This window comes from Nilaparvata lugens, chromosome 10, assembly GCF_014356525.2.
Source record: "Nilaparvata lugens isolate BPH chromosome 10, ASM1435652v1, whole genome shotgun sequence".
Classification (NCBI taxonomy): domain Eukaryota; kingdom Metazoa; phylum Arthropoda; class Insecta; order Hemiptera; family Delphacidae; genus Nilaparvata; species Nilaparvata lugens.
Window position 1 is genome coordinate 16,563,538 of NC_052513.1, and position 20,270 is coordinate 16,583,807.

At 33.6% G+C, this 20,270-nt stretch overlaps 1 protein-coding gene across 3 annotated transcripts; it reads right to left on the reverse strand.

Moving 5' to 3' along the window:
• Positions 1-6,048: 6,048 nt before the first annotated feature.
• Positions 6,049-18,673, reverse strand: LOC111054381 (G-protein coupled receptor Mth2). 3 transcript variants are annotated; one of them, XM_039436454.1, is made up of 6 exons: positions 18,053-18,673; positions 16,595-16,773; positions 14,482-14,560; positions 11,420-11,619; positions 9,539-9,716; positions 6,049-6,499 (listed from the first exon to the last, which is right to left on the reverse strand). In XM_039436454.1, the coding sequence occupies exons 2-6, from the start codon at positions 16,608-16,610 to the stop codon at positions 6,160-6,162; spliced, it is 813 nt and encodes a 270-aa protein (XP_039292388.1). In that variant the 5' UTR covers positions 16,611-16,773; positions 18,053-18,673; the 3' UTR covers positions 6,049-6,159. The 3 variants fall into 3 exon arrangements, with proteins under 3 accessions (XP_039292388.1, XP_039292387.1, XP_039292389.1); XM_039436453.1 differs by lacking the exon at positions 16,595-16,773 and having other exon boundaries at positions 18,053-18,394; positions 18,484-18,668; XM_039436455.1 differs by lacking the exon at positions 16,595-16,773 and having other exon boundaries at positions 18,291-18,673.
• Between the last annotated feature and the right edge of the window lie 1,597 nt (positions 18,674-20,270).

Consider the following 20,270-nt stretch of genomic DNA (forward strand, 5'->3'; position numbering starts at 1 on the left):
TATAACAGCGGTATTTGATTAGCATTGGTGTTGCTATACTTGTCTATCATACAACAAAGCCGATAGCACTATCCTTTTCCAGCTCCGCAACGTTGTTAGATCGTTTTTTAACAATGTTGAAATCCAATTAATTAACAAAATATTCAATCTCAATATCATGGAATTTGTTATTCAATAACTATTAGTTCTGTGAACAGTAGACCTCGCGCAGTTATAAACCGCAGCCTCCTCTTATACTGTTCATCAGAGTAAATCCTATCGGTATGTCGTGTCGGCGAGATATCGGTGTGAAAACGGCTAATGGCTGTTCGGGTTGGTGTATCAAAAATACTAACATCAAAAACTAATCTCCTTCAAGACATACTGGCAATAGGACAACCCTAGTTCAAAGCAGAGAAAGTTCCAGAGACAATACTAAATTCTAAAATAACATTAGTTATTAATTGCATGCGTTATTGCACGCAATCAATAGTTCATTTAATAGTGCATAAAAATTGCATTCAATGAGGCATGCAATGAGTCATGCAATTGATTAATAGCATGCTCATTTTTTACCAAGTTACATTGAGATATTAAATTGCATGCGTCATGGCATGCACTTTATAATCCACTCTTAAGCTGATTTATGATGAATAATGAATTCTATAGTCTGATTTTTACTCTAATATTAGCGTATGAAGGAGGCTCCTTTTTCCTTTTATATTATCCTTTCAAAAAAGGGAATTAAAAAAGGAACATACCTGTCAAATTTCATGAAAATCTATTACCGCGTTTCGCCGTAAATGCGCAACATATAAACATTTGAACATTAAGAGAAATGCCAAACCGTCGACTTGAATCTTAGACCTCACTTCGCTCGGTCAATGATTGAAAACTAGTAGTTCTGTGAACAGTAGACCTCACGCAGTATTCTCATCTACAAGTACCTGATCGGAACTATAGACCTTATGGAAATACAGCAATAGACCAAATATAGCATCACTGTTAAATCACTTGTCAGCTGATTTATGATGAATAATTCTATAGTCTGATTTTTACTCTAATATTGGCGTATGAAGGAGGCTCCTTTTTCCTTTTATATTATCCTTGAAATGCGAAATTTCCAAAAACCTTGTATATACGTCGACGCGCAATTCAAAAAGGAATACCTGTCAAATTTCATGAAAATCTATTACCGCGTTTCGCAACTAAATGCGCAACATATAAACATTTAAACATTAAGAGAAATGTCAAACCGTCGACTTAAATCTTAGACCTCGGTCAATGATTGAAAAATATTTTTTCCTGACAAATTCATATTAATTGATTATTTTATGTGGCAGAGAATCGGCAACGCTGTTTTCGTATCTTTCACCACTGCCATTATAACGTGGACATCACTGTAGATCTCTGCGGTCAGTGGTAGAGCGATTTTAGGAGGATGTAGATATAGATATCCCCTTGAAATCGCTGGAAATAGGAATGCCTGAAAACTCTGTGTACTGACACACCCACAATAAATTACTCAATGAGCAAATTTGATAAGGTTCAATTCAATCTATTTTAATATTTGCATAACAATTTGAAATAGCAATTCATTTGCTCTGATACGAGTATTATCATTCTTATAATTAATATCTGTATCAAGCCGTGTTCACACTGAACAAATATGTTCGAAAAACATGTTTGTTGAAACAGTTTGGGCAAATTTTATTATGTTTGACAAACAATGTTTGCCCTTGGCCAGTGTGGACGCGTCACCAAACAAAATATTTGTGAGGAGAAATAGTATATTTCGTACCTAGAGCAGAAAATGATATTTTTCCGGCTCGAAATCGGTTTTCAAGTCCGAGGCCGTAGGCCGAGGACTAGAAAAGATTAAGAGCAGGAAAAACATTTCGTGGTGCGAACGCTATTTTTCGCCACACACAAAAATAAACAATATATATATGAGAATAGTTGTTTACTAAGCACTTCCGAAAGCAGAAGTGGAAGGTGATAGCTCTAGCAAATCTGAGGTAATCTGAATATCAGGAAATTGTCCAAGTATTTTTACTTTTTATTCTGATTTGTCTAAATAACCTGAAAGATGATGTTCAATTATGTGGGAGGTTGAGTTTATACTTTTTTATTCTTTCAAATGACAATGAGATGATATTATTATAAATGTTTTAATTATTGAATAATGAACACAAATAATGAAAAGTTTTTTGATCACCTTTCTTAGTTCCATGTTAGCTGCCGGAAAGAAACCTGTTCTGACGTCAGACGAGAGTCGTCTGCAAACAATGTCTTTCAGATCTACGTAGGGACTGGAAAACAGCTGTTTTCTGTGCAGTGTGGCGAAAACATGTTCGCCGAACATGTATGTCAAACATTTAGCAGTGTGGACACGGCTTTACAGTTACAGTTTAAAGAATACTCTTCAAACTACAACTGTAGTTTGTATTAGTTTACTAAATTATTCATTGCCGTATCTCATATTATTTGAACCTATAAATTAATAAATAATTTCAACTTGAAAATGTGACCGGTGTGGTCACGAAACCATGGTCCTGTACCGAATAAAACTGTGTGGAATTTGACAACATATGTGTGATTTTATTCAATAATAAATAATTATTAATAAACGGAAATCCCAATTAAACTTATTTAATTTCCAATCTGAGTGATTATGAATGGATTAAACAATCCTTTAAGGTAATCAACCTTGACTATCACCTTCTCAAAAACTTCCTATAGTGAGGTCCACGTTATAATTCTCTATTATGCTGTTTCTGAGTGAAAATTGTATTAAGTGAAAAGTGTGTGAAAAGAAACCTAACTTGAATTTGGACATATTAATCAAAATTGGAGTAGAAGAAGTTTTGGACCAACGTCTGTTTTTTCTCTCCTTTCAATGTATTATTTTAATGAAATAAATAAATAAATAAATAATGGCAGTGTTTGATTAGCAACGGTATTGCTATCCTTGTCTATCATTCAACAAAGCGAATAGCGCTATCTCTTTCTCGCGTTTCTCTGTTGCCGGATCGTCTTTCAACAATGTAGAGTTGATAATTGAATAACAAAATATTTCAATTAAAAACCTGCATAACGGACCATTTTTGTACAACTTTTCATTTGGGAAATCCAATCACAGTTTTAGAGAAGAGTGGAGAGATCTTTACTGAGAAAATTAACTACATGAAATTGATTGATAAGTTGAAGGGGGAAAGCTGGGAAACTGAAACTTGCTTCAATGAAATCAATGTGAATTTAGATGATAAAGTTGATAATTTTTACAGTAAACTAGTTAGCTACATAAAATCTTCCACTGATCAAATAAAAATTAAAAACAGGAATAGACCTCTAAAAAACTGGATCACTCCAGGACTTATTAGATCTATTAGGGAAAGAGACAAAATGCATAAAAAATTAAATAGTCAACCGTTCAATCAACAACTGCGGAATAAATACAAAACATACAGAAATACATTAAATAAACTTATAAAACAAACTAAATTCGATTATTATAGAAATAAAATATCGCTTTCCAAAGGTAATAGTAAGAAGACATGGGAATGTATTGAGGAAATTTTAGACAGAAAACGTGTGTATAAACCACCTGACATCGACCCGGAAACGCTGAATAAATATTTCTCTGAGGTAGGAAGAACTTATGCGGAGAGGATTGATACTGGGGATACATTGCAGTTGGTACATTCACAGAATTCACATTGTGATGCGACTAACACTCCAAATTCATTTTTTATGTACCCAACGAGCTCTGATGAGGTATTGCTTACTATTAAAGATTTAAAAACTAATTCTTCTCCTGGGGTGGATGGACTAGGAAATATATGCTTAAAAAATATATCAGAATACATAGCGAAGCCCTTGTCGATAATATTCAACAAATGTTTTGAATTAGGCCATTTTCCATCTCATTTCAAAATTGCAAAAATAATCCCTCTGTATAAATCAGGTGCCAAAAAAGCTCCTGAGAACTACCGTCCCATAAGTCTTATTAGTAACCTATCTAAAATATTCGAGAAAATAATTAAAGTACGAATTATAAAATATCTAGAAAAATATCAATTTATAGCTGGTAATCAGTACGGTTTCCAGGAGGGTAAATCCACTGAAGACGCTATGACTGAACTGGTTAGAATAGTGACCGATAATTTCCAGAATAATAAAAAAACATTGTCAGTGTATCTGGACTTGGCTAAGGCCTATGATACCATTCCACACAATACCCTTCTGAACAAATTAGAGAGAATAGGTTTCCGTGGACCAGTGTTGAAGCTATTTAAAAGCTATTTGAGTAAAAGAATCCAGACTCTTGGTTCTAGTAAAGTTACACTGTCAGAATATGGCCTTCCACAGGGGACAGTAATCTCGCCGATTTTATTTTTGATCTATATTAATGATCTTTTGAGGATCCAAATGAATGGTTGTCATGCAATCTCCTTTGCTGATGATACAGCCCTAATATTTACAGCATCTAACTGGCGAGAGGTCAGGAGTTTGGCAGAATCTGGTCTGGCCCAAGTTAAGATGTGGCTAGATCACCACACTCTAACTTTAAATATAAGAAAAAGTGTTTTCATGATTTTCTCACCATCTGAAAGGTCCATACCTGCAGACATATTTCGTAACGGAATAAAATTCACTCAGACTGCTGCGCCTATCATTATAACCATAGTGAAGGCTTACAGGAAGGAGGTGGAGACTGTGCATGTCAATCATTAGAGAGAGTGAGAGAGACCAAGTACTTAGGTGTGATATTAGATTCTCAACTAAAATGGAATACGCACATAAATAAGACTTGTCAAAAATTGAAACATATTATCCACAAGTTTTACAGATTGAACGGTCTGGGAGACTTATCTATTTTGAGATTAATATATTTCGCTTATGCTCAGTCTGTATTTCAGTATGGGATTAGGGTTTGGGGTGGAGCATTGGACACACATTTCAACAAAATTTCCTTGATTCAGAGACATATAATAAAAGCTGCCCTTGGTCGACCCAGACGATACCCCACACATCTTATTTTTACATAATTCCCAGTCTTAACAGTTAAACAACTTTATGTGGAAAATATTATACTTTATATAATTAAAAACAGAAACCTATTCACACCACAAATCAGAACTTATAATTTTCGAATGCAATCCAATTTCCAAATTAACAGAACTGACCTTACTATATGCCGGAGACAATTCACATATATAAGCAATAGGTTGATCAATTTAATACCATCGAACCTAATTACAAGTAAGACAACAAAAACTAATATAAAAAAAATATCAGACTGGATCAAATCAATAAACATAGCTCATTTTATACACATATGAAGTACTTTTAACAACTTTTTTTAAATAATTAGGTCCAGGCTCATTTCTTTTTTTCTTTTTCACTTCAATAAATTTGTTAGTGTTTTATTTTGTTATTGATACTCGCTGCCAGCACACAAACCTTAGAGGTTTTGCAGGCAGCGCCTATATAATAAGTTTCATTATTAAAGTTTATTTTTATGTACTTATAGAAATTGTTTATATTAATGTGTAAAACTTTGTATTGTCTATTTTGATTTGTATTTTCGATATGGCAAATAAATTTGATTTGATTTGATTTGATTTTCATCTCAATTATGAAAATTTATTATGAAATTATTGAAAAATAAAATTTCTTGCTTAATAGAATATAATTGGTCATTTGAAACGAGAATGAACAATTAATATTACATCAATATTAACCTGTATCAGCTACCGTCTATAGAAGGCAGTGACAAGAACACCCTCAATTGAGATCGGCAACGTTGATCTCCTATCTTTCTCCACTGTCATTATAACGTGGACCTCACTATAGGCCTACTATTTAAAGTAAGCTTTACAATATCTGCTATCTTTCAAATGCGAAAGCTCTTCAATTTGATACCACACACATTAATGTTTTTGTTTATATATACTCCAGCTTTGAGGGGAAAATATTTAGGTTCTACTAATGTACAATATTAAAGTATATTGTATATTGTAAATGTATAATGTAGGTTTTATGAATGTATAATAATTACAGCAGATGATTATGAATAAAAATATAATAATGATAATCACATGTGTAAAATAATTAATATTCACAAGTTAACAGCAGGAACTTGGCAATTGAAAAACATAAACTATTTTCCAAAAACTACAGACGTGTATTTTCATGTTTTTTGGCCACTAGTGCAGCAGTACTGGCTGACGGTAGCCTCGACACCATACTCGTGTTGTGATTGGACGACGAAGACGACGAATAGGAGAAGCCGGTGCTGGTTGCAAACCACGCCCTCTTTGGACAGAGCCGCTGTGAGATGAGAGAGAGAGTGCGACGTTTGCAGATGAACAGGACGAAGACGGGCAGACCGAGAGAGGCGTTGCACAGGTCTAGCAGCAGCCAGCCGCACTGGAAATGGCCGAAGATGCCCGAAAGAGGCTCGGCTATCCAGGACACGCCCATTGCGATGAACAGTTTCAGGTAGATCGTGAACCTGGTGGACCAAAAAACAAAGTTATGTTATGCTATGTTATGTTTGAAGGGAGCCAAAGGTTCAAAAAACCCCACACACATCAACCAAAGCTTATTGTGTGTCCCAATTTCGTTAGTTTTGGGCAAACCAATACCTGTGACCTTGACATGAACCAGGAGTTTTCCCTATACTAACATCTTATTCATCACCTGGTTGCTTGCAGCCAAAAAGAGCCCTTTTCCTCGCCCCTAGTCTCTTGCAATCCAGTATGATATGCTTGGCAGTCTCTTCGGACTGACTGGTCCTCGTGACCTACGTGAGTTCCACTCCTGGTCTTCTTTGTAGGTCCTTTTGCTGAGGAAGAGGTCACCAAATTGCCTCAAGGGCGCCTGGTGACTGGCCGCACTTGACTCAGCCTCTTATGCCTGGAGTTTCAGACTGGCCGCCCTCGACTCAGCCTCTTGACCCACATTATTTGTGCCTGGAGTTTCACCCAACTCTGGTCTCTTGGGTTTTTCTTTTTGCCCCACCAAAACTTTGCAGGGTCAAAAGCCTCACCTCTCCCGATAAGTTTTGCCTGAATGGCCGCCCTTCTTTGAGCAGTGGTGAGGTTTGGTCTCTCCACCCATAAATTGCTCGGCTCCTTTATTGCAACCTCAGGAATTTCTGCAGATTCTCACGTTTCTGGACTTCTGAGAGACTCATCCTCCCTCTCCAGTTGGGATGATGAGATTGAGCTTATGTCATCCATGTCGTGATCAGTGGAAGAATTCTCAATGTTGGTATCCTCTACATAAGAGTACAACGGAACCTCCTGTGTTCCTGAAGCACCCATATCACATTGAGGAACCTGTCCTGATGTGGCAGATACCGATGGGTTTCAAGGCAAGGCAACTTCTGGAGTTTCCTTGGGGTTTGGTTAGCTCTTGTGGTTCCCACGGACAGCTAGGGAAATGGAGTCAACCCAGACATAGCCCCGCATTTCCAGGCAAGGCTAAATACTACGGGAGGGCGCCTGGTATCCTGCAGGCACCGTTAGAGACACCATATAAAAACCATCTGAGTTTAAAAAACGCTTTCGGATGGTGAAACATGAGTGACAAGGAGATAGGGGGGAGAGAAGGAGTTGACAGGAGGAGGAAGAGAAGAAGAAGAGGACAGCGAGTAAGAGGAAGAAGAGGACGGGAGAAGGAGGAAAAGAAGAAGGAGAAGAAAAAGAAATGAAAAGGTGAGGGAGAAGACAGGGAAGAAGAAGAAGAAGAAGAAGAAGAAGAAGAAGAAGAATCTCTCAGGTCATCCATATCTACCAGAAACAATAAATCAAAAAGAAAAAGAAGAAGGAGGAGGAGGAGAAAAAATGAGAAGAAGGAGAAGAAAGGATAAGAAGATGAAGAAGAAGAAGAAGAAGAAGAAGAAGAAGAAGAAGAAGAAGAAGAAGAAGAAGAAGAAGAAGAAGAAGAAGAAGAAGAATATATAGATAAGTCTTTGCTTATCATCTTTACAGAGTGAAAGATGATTTGAAGGAGAAGGAAAAGTAGGAGGATGTGGTTTTATGAAAACAGAGAGGGGAACACAATCATGGAAGAATGATATTGGAATTGGAAAGTGAAAGAGATAAAAATGTAATTTCAAATACGGCACCTATTTATTATAAAAACTGTTTTCCCTGTAACAGTAACAACCCAAGTGTTTATTAGAAAACATCTTTTACAGAAATACTATGAGAAATCTATTTTAAAATATATATCATAGGAATGGAATGATTATATTTGTTCAGAATTTAATATGGAATCCCGTTCAATATGTACAGAGTGAGTTATTACATAAACAGTACAGTATTATATCATAGAGAAACAATAGCGTAAGTAGATATCCCATGGTATAGGGTGTTTATGTCGCAACTTTTACTGTTATCTCAAGCCAATTACAATCGATTATTGTCAATTTTTACTGTTTTGACTGAGTAAGAGTGTATGAACGGCACAATATGAGAGACTACCAGCGTCATAAAGCTCCACAGGAAAGAACTACGTGGACTATCAGCTTGAGATAACAGTATAAGTTGCGACATAAACGCCTTAAACCATGGGATATCTACTTACGCTATTGTTTCTCTATGATTATATCTACAACAGTCTCCAACTTATTGAAGGGTTCCCATTCATTTATTACTCACTCTGTATAATATTTTAACTATATAACGAAATATTATATTATGATAGTATAAAATTTGCTTCATTTCCGTGAAGTAGCAAAATCTTTATCTTTTGTAATGCTATCCTATATTTTGTTTCTGGCAAAATGAATTAATTCATTCAAATATATTATGTCTAATGACTGAATTCATTCATTCAAATTCATCAAGTCTAATGACCAAATTCATTGACTCATGGTTTGCATTTTCTCAACCTTCGTTTAATTTTATTTTCGCCACACTGCACAGAAAGCAGCTGTTTTCCAGTCCCTACGTAGATCTGAAAGACATTGTTTGCAGACGACTCTCGTCTGACGTCAGAACAGGTTTCTTTCCGGCCTAGGCCGGAAAGAGTACCCTTTCCAGCCGCTAACATGGAACTAAGAAAGGTGATCAAAAAACTTTTCATTATTTGTGTTCATTATTCAATAATTAAAACATTTATAATAATATCATCTTATTGTCATTTGAAAGAATAAAAAAGTATAAACTCAACCTCCCACATAATTGAACATCATCTTTTATGTTATTTAGACAAATCATAATAATAAAAATAAAGATACTTGGACAATTTCCTGATATTCAGATTACCTCAGATTTGCTAGAGCTATCACCTTCCACTTCTGCTTTCGGAAGTGCTTAGTAAACAACTATTCTCATATATAATTAATTATATATATTGTTTATTTTTGTGTGTGGCGAAAAATAGCGTTCACACCTCAGGCAAAAATGTTTTTGCGGCTCTCAATCTTTTCTAGTCCTCGGCCTACACCCTCGGACTTGAAAACCGATTTCGAGCCGGAAAAATCTCATTATCTGCTCTAGGTGCGAAATATACTATTAATAAGTAATAAAAGATCATTTACCTCCGTTTCTCCAGCATAAACCGCGCTGAAGCTCTGCTATTTTTGCGTCGTCCATGCAACTGTTTTGTCTTCTTAGTTTCCGCGAATATTTTCTGTGCCGTACATGAGTATAGTATTATGTTGAGAACAGCCAACACTGTCAGTGGATAAAAGTAGAAGATATTTTTCGATGTAGACTCTGCAAAAGGAATGAAAATAATGAAAATTATTGTACTAAAATTTATTTAACATTCAGACATCCTATTATATTAAGCGAGCAATTTCTGTATGTATCTGGTTATTCATGTTTTACGGATCTCGAAAACACTTCTCTAACGATTTTCACGAAATTTGGAACATAGTAGGTTTATGATATAAAGATACGATTGTACTAGCTCTCATTCTTTGGAAAACTCGCTGAACGACATTAAAAGGATAATTCATCCTTGGAAAACAGATTATAATTTCGTCGTCTCACGATAACAGAAGATGCGTGTGCCTGTGTGGGAGAGAGACAAAATTATTTCCAGCTGTGTAATCACTAGTAGTTCTGTGAACAGTAGACCTAGCGCTCAGTGAGTTACATTGACCTGTTGTTATGTTTTCTCAAAAATTAATAAATAATTTGTCAATTTAAAATGTCTAGGAAAAATCCTAAATAAACATAGTGCTTTCTGTCCTATCATACCGTGACGTGTCGTCCCGGAATGTGAGTGTGAGCGCTGTTATCAGGTCTGGCTGCAACTGTCTACAACGTTGATGGAAAGATACATTATTTCTCAAGATGATCGATTTTTTTTAACGGGTAGTATTACAGTCCACTAGACAGCTGATTTATGATGAATAATATTCTAAAGTCTGATTTTTACGGTAATATTGGCGTATGAAGGAGGCTCCTTTTTCCTTTTATATTATCCTTGAAATGCAAAATTTCCAAAAACCTTGTATATACGTCGACGCGCAATTTAAAAAGGAACATACCTGTCAAATTTCATGAAAATCTATTACCGCGTTTCGCCGTAAATGCGCAACATAAAGACAAATAAATATTTAAACATTCAAACATTTAAACATTAAGAGAAATGCCAAACCGTCGACTTGAATCTTAGACCTCACTTCGCTCGGTCAATAATCAATCAGCAAGAAATTTTATCTAGCTAGACAATTTTTAATCGATTTGATCAACATAATCTGATTTGTTGACATGACATGATAATCCTCCTAAACTAGAGTATATTATAATTTTCAAAGTTGATCATTATTTGACAATTTCAAGTGATTAGTTGAGTGTTATTTTGTTATTCAATTTGGTTTGTTTATAATCTAAATTATAATTCTTTAGTTATCAAATGTTTGAACAGAAAATTGAACCTGAATTCAAGTGTATGGAACATAACCTACTTTCTGGACTATTTATAGAGAATAAATCAAAATTCGGGAAAGAAACAGTTTTGGGCTGTGCCTGTTAGTACTTCCCCAATCATTTTAAAGAATTGTGTTGGGTTTATCAAAAGTCAATAAATAAATAACGAGCGAAGCTCGGTGCCCCGATATTAGTATTATTAGTAGAGCAGTTTAACGTTAGTAGAGACTGTGATCACGTCTTCTATTTTGGCGAAAGTCTTCTAATTTACAATCTAACTAGCAGAGGTAAGCCATGCTGTGCAAGTTCAATTAAAAACTTGACAAGCTGAAAACTTGAACTACTGAAATCTTGAAGAACTAAGAATAGGCCTATAACCATCCTCGGTAAATTAGGTATCTTTACACAAAATTTCAAGTTAATCAGTCCAGTAGTTCAGACGTGATGATGCGTCATTCGTGAACTACCTATCCCGTACGTGAATAAGCCAATTCTTTCCTTTATCATAGGTATAGATTGAGATTAATTTATATACTTACGTTCAATGAAACATTTGATGTGCCCGACTCTCGGGTTGATGGCATTTTCTCTGGGTAATAATTTTTGTGCCAAATAAGTGATTAGCACAATAAGCAACGGAACTCCGCACGCATAGAGAATGTAATATTTCAACCGTTTTGACTCTTTTTTCGCTAGAATTCGTCGCTCGCTTCTCATCCAATTAATTTCCGCGTTGGTCCTAGAAATTAAAAAAAAAACAAACATTGATTTACGAATACCAATATTAAATGAGGAATAAATAATTTCTCTTCTTCATTTTCATAAAATCAACAGGCTGTTGAAGCCTATTCTTTGCCTGTAGTAGGTGCAGGGCTCTTGTTGTTGTTCTTCTTCTCCTTCTTCTTCTTCTTCTTCTTCTTCTTCCTCTTCTTCTTCTTCTCTTCTTCTTCTTCTTCTTCTTCCTCTTCCTCTTCTTCCTCTTCTTCCTCTTCTTCTTCTTCTTCTTCTCCTTCTTCTTCTTCTTCCTCTTCCTCTTCTTCCTCTTCTTCTTCTTCTCCTTCTTCTTCTTCTTCTTCTTCTTCTTCTTCTTCTTCTTCTTCTTCTTCTTCTTCTCTTCTTCTTCTTCTTCTTCTTCTTCTTCTTCTCTCTTCTTCTTCTTCTTCTTCTTCTTCTTCTTCTTCTTCTTCTTCTTCTTCTTCTTCTTCTTCTTCTTCTTCTTCTTCTTCTTCTTCTTCTTCTTCTTCTTCTTCTTCTTCTTCTTCTTCTTCTTCTTCTTTCTTTATTTCTTTCTTCTTCTTCTTTTTCTTTGGACAATAAGACTGACTTTAGTGAGGTCCACGTTATAATGACAGTATTTGATCAACATTGGTGTTGCTATCCTTGTCTATCATTCGACGAAGCAAATAGCACCACCGTTTTCTACCTCTGCAACGTTGCCGGATCGTTTTTTATTAATGTAGAAATGTAATTGATCAACAAAATAGTTTATCTCAATTATAAAAATTTGTTAATCAATCATTGAAAATATATTTTCTTGAAGCATGAGATATAATTTAATTTTTTAAACAAGAATGAACAGTTAATATCACGAAATACAGGTATCAGCTATCCTCTATAGAAGGTAGTGCCAAGGCAGAGAATCAACAACGCTGTTCTCCTATCTTTCTCCGCTGCCATTATTTAATTTTATTATTCATTTCATTGGCGATTACAGATCATTATTAAATATGATTGGGAGAAGACAACAGGCATAGCCCAAAACTGTCTTCTCCCAAATTTTTACAAATAAAAGTTTCAAAAAAGAATAAGGTTAAGATTTCACTTTCACTTCAAAAAGTCCAATTTCCACTTCAAAAAATAATGACTAAACTAAAAATTTTGAATTTTGACATTTGAAAACTGATTAAAAACAGAAATATTTCACTCAAATCTTTATAAATTGGAAATTTTTGAGTAATTTTGTAAAATTTTGAGCCAGAAAAGAAACACAACTTCACTATTAGCACAGCTGATAATTATAACATGGAACTCACTGTAATCCGCTGTAAGGCGAGAAAGGATACGTTCTCAATTGCCTAATCAATATCACTGTATATTATCATGTACGTACCCGTGTATCTATCTACCTTCTACCTTGCCAATATGCTAGAACAGATTCTCATTACAGCATACTCTACTGTAATGAAACCGTATGTTTTATTTACAGTCGAGTATGTTTCCTAGTTCCGAAATAGAAACAGCAGATCTGCTACAAAAAACCACCTTCAGCGCTCCAGGTGGAAGTTTTGTCAACTTCCACAAAATTCCTGATTCAGAATTTGTAAACTAAGTTATGTTTATAGAATGCATGTAGTAACGTCAGCACAAGCAGGTGATGTTTTCTATTTCTCAGTTCTTCTTCTTTAGATTATCATGACAAAAAATAGTGTACGTTACTTGGACGTGAATGTCTTTTGCAGTGCTCGAATGAAATTCTAGTCCCGGCTAATGCCTCGACTAGAAACATCATTCTCGCCTGCAAAAGGCCCCTTCCCGTCCTTGTTACGTTAGATACTATTGTTTATTCCGTGGCTAGAGATAGAATCATTAACCACAATAGGAAAATTCATGTCATATGGTATATCTTGAATCAATTCCAACCAGAGATTTCAGATTTATATAAGGACTAGCCGTCAGGCTCGCTTCGCTCGCCATATCCGTCTAGCCAGGGGGCTCCGCCCCCTGGACCCCCGACTGGATCGTCCGAGAATGAGATCAGCAGGCTCGCTTCGCTCGCCTGGATTTTTTATTTTGAGCATTTTTATCATATGTTAGAACAATCCAGTCGGGGGTCCAGACTAAACGTCTGGCTAAACGGATATGGCGAGTGAAGCGAGCCTGACGGCTAGTAATATAATATTCCCAGGATTGAAGTAGCAGTGCCCAATCAATTTTTCCGTGATAAATGCATTTAAATCTTCAACTTGGTGCCAACCTAACAAAGTCAACTCAACTTAATGCCAACCTGACAAAATTATTAATTTAGTTGCCAGTTAACAACTGTTTCGAAGAGGTACTCTATCTAGATTATAGTTCTATAGTAACATATGATATGGAAATTTCAATTATAATTAAGAGATTGGGAGAAGAAGAATATACATGCCAAAAGACGAACTTTAAACCCTTAAAAACAACCCTTAGAGTTAAAATATTGCCAAAAGATTTCTTAGTGCGCCTCTAAAGGGCCAACTGAACATACCTACCAAATTTGAACGTTTTTGGTCCGGTAGATTTTTAGTTCTGCGAGTGAGTGAGTGAGTGAGTCAGTCAGTCAGTGAGTGAGTGCCATTTCCCTTTTATATTTATATAGATAATAATTTAAAGGATAATAATATAATCACATAGTTCTACTGTACTTTTATTATCTTTGTTCTACAGTTTCAGAAACTTCTTGAGCTTTTTACAGTCCTGTACCTATTACTTTCTACCGAATACCCTAGTACAACTGTTCCTATATTTTACTGATAAATTAAGAGTAATTTTTTTTATTTCAGTTTTTCAACAAGTGACAATTTCTTAGTATTTTTATTTAATAAGAATTATTTATTCATTTATAACTTACCTGAACGTGAGCCAAATATCGAAAGACATAACGTTGAGCCAGAAAAAGTGACATAACAGTGCATAGTGAGTCATGTACCCTAGAAAATAAAAATCGATTTGAAATTCAACATAAAGAAATCAACAAAAATCTAATATCATCTAATCGATTGCATTATTCGTCATTTAAATATTTCACTTCATAGACTAAGTTTATAGTTCTCAAATTGAGATCAACCCCTTTTTAATTGAGAGTTGATATTTGTCTATTCTAGCGAATCTATATCAAGCTAGTTGAAGTTTATTATAATTATTTAATATTATTCTAAACTCCAGTACATATAGCAGAAATTTGAAGTAGCCTATACCTATTTAATAGTTTATTGGTTCAATGGCATGTTCTGTTATGCCTATATACAGTTTTTCTTTCTTATTATTAATAATATTGTTTTTTTTATTATTGAATGGACAGCCACTTTCATTTTTCATATTATTTCATTTTCTTTTTGGCATTTTCTGTAATTATTGTTTGTGCTTTCTTTGCGAGAATAGAGTTATTATTATTATTATTCTCTGGAAATCTTCTAACTCATGATTGAGTATAAAATGATTGATTATTGGGAAATTTTTTATTAATTACATGGCGGTCATTTATGAATTGTAATTTATTTATTTACAGCAATATATGGGAGTACACTGTCAATGATTTAAAATTTAATTGAATGGTATTATATTGCAGTATATCCAATAGTTTCACTTGAGCTTATCATATATCTCTTTTTCAAATTATATAGAAATAAAGACTTTCAGAATACGTTTTATTCCTGGTTTTCACATATAAGGATTTCCTTTCTCAATCTCAGATGATACAAGGATTATAAGAATAAACCTCACATCCTTTCAATATTCTAAGGAATATCTCTTGAAGAATTTCCGGTTAGTGGTTACATTCACGTGCGTTTCCACGATTTTCATCCTTATTTTATTAGTTTATAAGGAATTTCCTGAAGAAATGACATATTATAGGATTGAGTTATCTTATTGAGCAAGGTTATTCCAAAGTACATTCAATGACCGATTTTTCTTTAGATCCTAAATAATAGGTTTTCATAAAATGTATGAAATCAGGGCTATTTTCTTGTATTTATAAACTAGAATAATTATACTTCCCTTTGAAATTGATAATATTATAATAGAATAAAGCTGGGTTTACACCAAAGCTATTAACGAAATGTTAATAACTTAATCCTTATAGATTCTATTAGATGGAACATAACTTATCATACACATGATGAACATATGTGTTTGTCAAGTTCCTTTCAATCTAATAGAATCTATAAGGATTAAGTTATTAACATTTCGTTAATAGCTTTGGTGTAAACCCAGCTTCAGAATACAAATTATAACTTAAATAGTAAATTTACAAATTTAAATTATAACTTATTAATCAAACAGTTATAATTGTATTATTATTCTATCATTTTATTAATTTCAAAGGGTACTATAATTCCATTTTATGAATAAAAATTAGTTTTCAATATTTATGTTATCATTGTAATATCGTTTAAGTAATATATGTTATGTAAATATATGTATGCAAGGTTTTCTATTATTTTGTATTTAGTTTTCCACAACCTTCCGGCAGTCGAGCTGTTGTAAAAATTACATCAGTGTCAGTTTTTTTGCTGCACAAAACTATTGAATGGGGTGGTGTCAGTGAATCAGTCACCTATGCATTCCAAAACTTTCCCCCCATCACTCCACTGACTTGCAGTATCAACCGAGCAATGATTAAGTTTATAGGTGCCATTTAGTCACGACAGTGCATAAGTCTAGGGAAAGACTGTATAAATGGGGACTGTAAACGAACCAATAACACAGAATTGATGGCTTTGTTTGATGTACCTAAGGGCTATGAAATGGTAATCATCAAAATGTTCATAGGTGTAAAATAATCCAAGAAGATGGAAAAAGTGTTACACAAGTAATTAATATGTTTTGACAGTAAGCAGAGTACATATTACTTGGATAATTGGATGTTGTACAAAATACAACACGCGACTGCTCTTGTGATTGAGTAGGGTGCGACTACCGGAAGGTTAAACTCAATAGTATTAGTTAGGCTACATACATAACGTACTTTCTTTTCATTTTTCATGTATTATTTTTCAAATAGTCCAGCTCATATCAGTGTACGTTACGAGAGAAATAAATGGGATTCAGTTCCTGGTGCCATCAAAATAATATGTATATTTTCAGATCAATTAGTTAAAATGTGAGGATAATGCAGTCTCTATCAATTAATTTAATTATTCTGAAAGTGAATTATAGAATTGAATAAATCTTTTCAAGAGTTTATGGGATAAATTCTCATTTGAAAATTTGTAATTCAACTCAAATAAAATAGGTAGGTACTTGATATTAAAAATGTTCGATAATAAATAACTAAAATATACCACTTCTAAATTGTGAAAATCACCATAAAACATTGAAATTCTACTACTATAGTGAGGTCCACGTTATAATGGCAGTGTTTGATTAGCAATGATATTATGCTATCTTTGTCTATCATTCAACAGAGGGGTTAGCGCTATCTCTTTCTCGCTTTGCTCTATTGCCAGATCGTCTTTTAACAATGTAGATTAAAGAATTAATTAACAAAATATTTCATCTTAATTATGAAAATTTATTATGAAATATAAGTTCTTGCTTAATAAATTATAATTGGTTATTTTAAACGAGAATGAACAATTAATATTACATCAATAAACATGTATCAGCTACCGTCTATATAATATAGAAGGCATTGACAATAGAGAATCGGCAACGTTTATCTCCTATATTTCTCCACTGCCGTTATAACGTGGACCTCACTATAGATCTTGAGAACTCCATTGTACTTTTAGTTCTGTGAACAGTAGACCTCACGCAGTATTCTCATCCACAAGTACCTGATTGAAACTATTGACCTTATGGAAATACAGTAATAGACTGGCTTCTCCACACATCTGTGTAATCACTTGTCAGCTGATTTATAATGAATAATTCTATAGTCTGATTTTTACTCTAATATTGGCGTATGAAGGAGGCTCATTTTTCCTTTTATATTATTCTTGAAATCCAAAATTTTCAAAAACCTTGTATATACGTCGACGCGCAATTAAAAAAGGAACATACCTGTCAAATTTCATGAAAATCTATTACCTCGTTTCGCCATAAATGCGCAACATATAAACATTTAAACATTAAGAGAAATGCCAAACAGTTGACTTGAATCTTAAGGTGCGTATAGATTTTCGCGCCGCGAACATGAGCAATTCACTTTTAATCAGCTGATGCCAAGCTTTATATATCTGTATCTGTAAAAATACAGATATAATCAGCTGATTAAAAGTGAATTGATGCCAAGCTTTTTATATCTGTATCTGTAAAAATACAGATATAATCAGCTGATTAAAAGTGAATTGCTCATGTTCGCGGTGCGTATATCTGTACGCACCTTTAGACCTCACTTCGCTCGGTCAATTATAGGCCTACCGATAGGCAGCTCAATTTTTTTACTAAAAAAGTTCTAAACATTTTAATAGACTCACCCATAAGTAGACAAACATCAAAGGAGAATTCATCCTTGTAGATAAGTATCAAAACCAGAAATAAGAACGATAAAATAATTGAAACCAGTTCGCCGATCACAATTTTACCACCCAGAGTACGCAGTGCGGGCAGAAAGAGATAAACAATCACTGTTAGAGAGAGAAAAATCAAAGATGTCGAGAACAAGTAGACGAATAAATTTTGCGAACTGAAATGTAGACAATTGTTGAAATTAACCTCGGCTGGATATATTACACTACGATTCATTATTGATTTTAAATCTTAATTTCCAGTTTATATCAACCAAGTTTATTCAATTCTAATTATTCATAATCAACTATTTGAGATTGTTTCATTATTGATTTTAAATCTTAATTTCCAGTTTATATCAACCAAGTTTATTCAATTCTAATTATTCATAATCAACTATTTGAGATTGTTTCAATAGATGAACCCTTGTTAGTAGATTAAAAACGATTAATGACTTCACACATTTGATGATTCACATTTTTTGAGGTTACATTTTCACTAAAATCCTGCACTAGCTCTGTCAGAAGCAAGTTAAACTCTGGATTACATCTCCAATGTTTACTGGAAACTGTTAGTTGCAGTATCTCCTCAACAAGACATAAATCAAGTTTTCTACTATCGCAGTTTTTATCATAGTCTGAGCTGGTTTCTGGATAGACATCTACCCTTATCAGAAAGTGAGCACAAAGTTCTCTCACTCACTCCATTACATATCTGTTCCAAAGTGAAAAGTGTAAATTTAAAGTATTGTGCTGACTATAATTTTAGTGTCCGGTTTCCTATTAGGGAACTTTGGACTATATACGGCGAGGTGGAACTAGGTGGAATGGTCTCCCCAACATTCAAAGCCATATGCTAATAATAATAATAATATCTATTAGACAGTAAATAAGTGATTGAGATTTGAGTAATTTAATATTAAAATACACTGAGTGTCCCACAAAAGTTTAACAGTCAAAGGACCATAGATGAGATGAGAAAGTGATTATACAAATTTAATATTGTAAAATCCACAGAAATAAGTTTATTTAAAACCAGACTCGAGTTTCAACGCCATGAAACTTGAAAGTTAAAACTCGAGTCTGGTTTTAAATTAACATAGATTTTACAATATACAACAGTACTAGAAGAGAAAGTTCTTTTCCATTATTTTCCTTCATAAGAGCATTACCTCTACAACATCTCTTTGTATATAAAGTCTTAAAGCTATTCTATGTCAGAGCTGGCAATACTGGTACAGAGAATTTATATTACAATACAAGAAGAATCACACAAAGAATGTTTCGTTTACCAAAAGTCAATAAATCAATTTTCAAGCAATCATTCCAATATGTAGCTCCAAAATATTTCAATCAATTACCTTACGAAATCAAATCATCTGAAAATATTAAGTTTTTTTAAAAACTTTTAAGAGCTTGGCTAATGTCTTTCCAAGAATTAGTTTTTCTTGATGCAACACTGACATAAGTATGAATATGTTTATAAAAAAACAGGTTCTAATAATACACAGATTAAACATTATATACATTTTTTAATACATTCATATAAAATAATAATGACAGACTATATATTTTTTAATATTCAAGATAAATTGTTGTGATTGTATATTTTTGTTCACAATGGTTTGCAGACGTCACGGAGTGCAAGAGATTTTTAATAAATGCTGGACTCAAAAATCAATGGATTTTATTTTTGTATAATTCTAAATCAAGTTTTAATCATTATGTAATTTTTTGTAATGATGATTAATTTTTTTTTCTGTATGTTGACCACGAATACTGGTTAGAGTGGTCAACTTAGTTCCTACTTTTTTGAATTGTAATTTGTTATGTTTTTTGTGAAAGGAATCAATAAATTTCATTTCAAATTTCCAAAAAAAAAAAATTGTATAACTTTTTCACCTCACCATGGAGACACAACATTTCTGAAGACAGTGTAAATTGAAGACCATAGATTCCACATGAAATTTGCAACAAAAAATGTCCAGTAAAATTTTCTTATATCAAACTTATAGTTTTCGAGATGTATAGATTTTTCGATATTTTGTAATATACATAGGTAACTTATTTATATAGGTAGCCTATTCTTTTATAATTGAAAAATAAGATCAGGAGTTGAGTTTTATTCAGTATAAAACCAAGTATAATACCACTTTCAGTAATAGTATAGCATAAACTTATAGTATTA

What these genes read in the sequence shown, in the direction of transcription:
- LOC111054381 (XM_039436453.1), bottom strand. Translation starts at nt 18,320, where the DNA reads ATGAATCGTAGTGTAATATATCCAGCCGAGGTTAATTTCAACAATTGT. An exon ending in GATATTTGGCTCACGTTCAG is followed by an intron (nt 11,620 to 14,481) that starts GTAAGTTATAAA and finishes TTTAATTTCTAG; the next exon opens with GACCAACGCGGAAATTAATT. An exon ending in TTTATGCTGGAGAAACGGAG is followed by an intron (nt 6,500 to 9,538) that starts GTAAATGATCTT and finishes TTGGTCCACCAG; the next exon opens with GTTCACGATCTACCTGAAAC.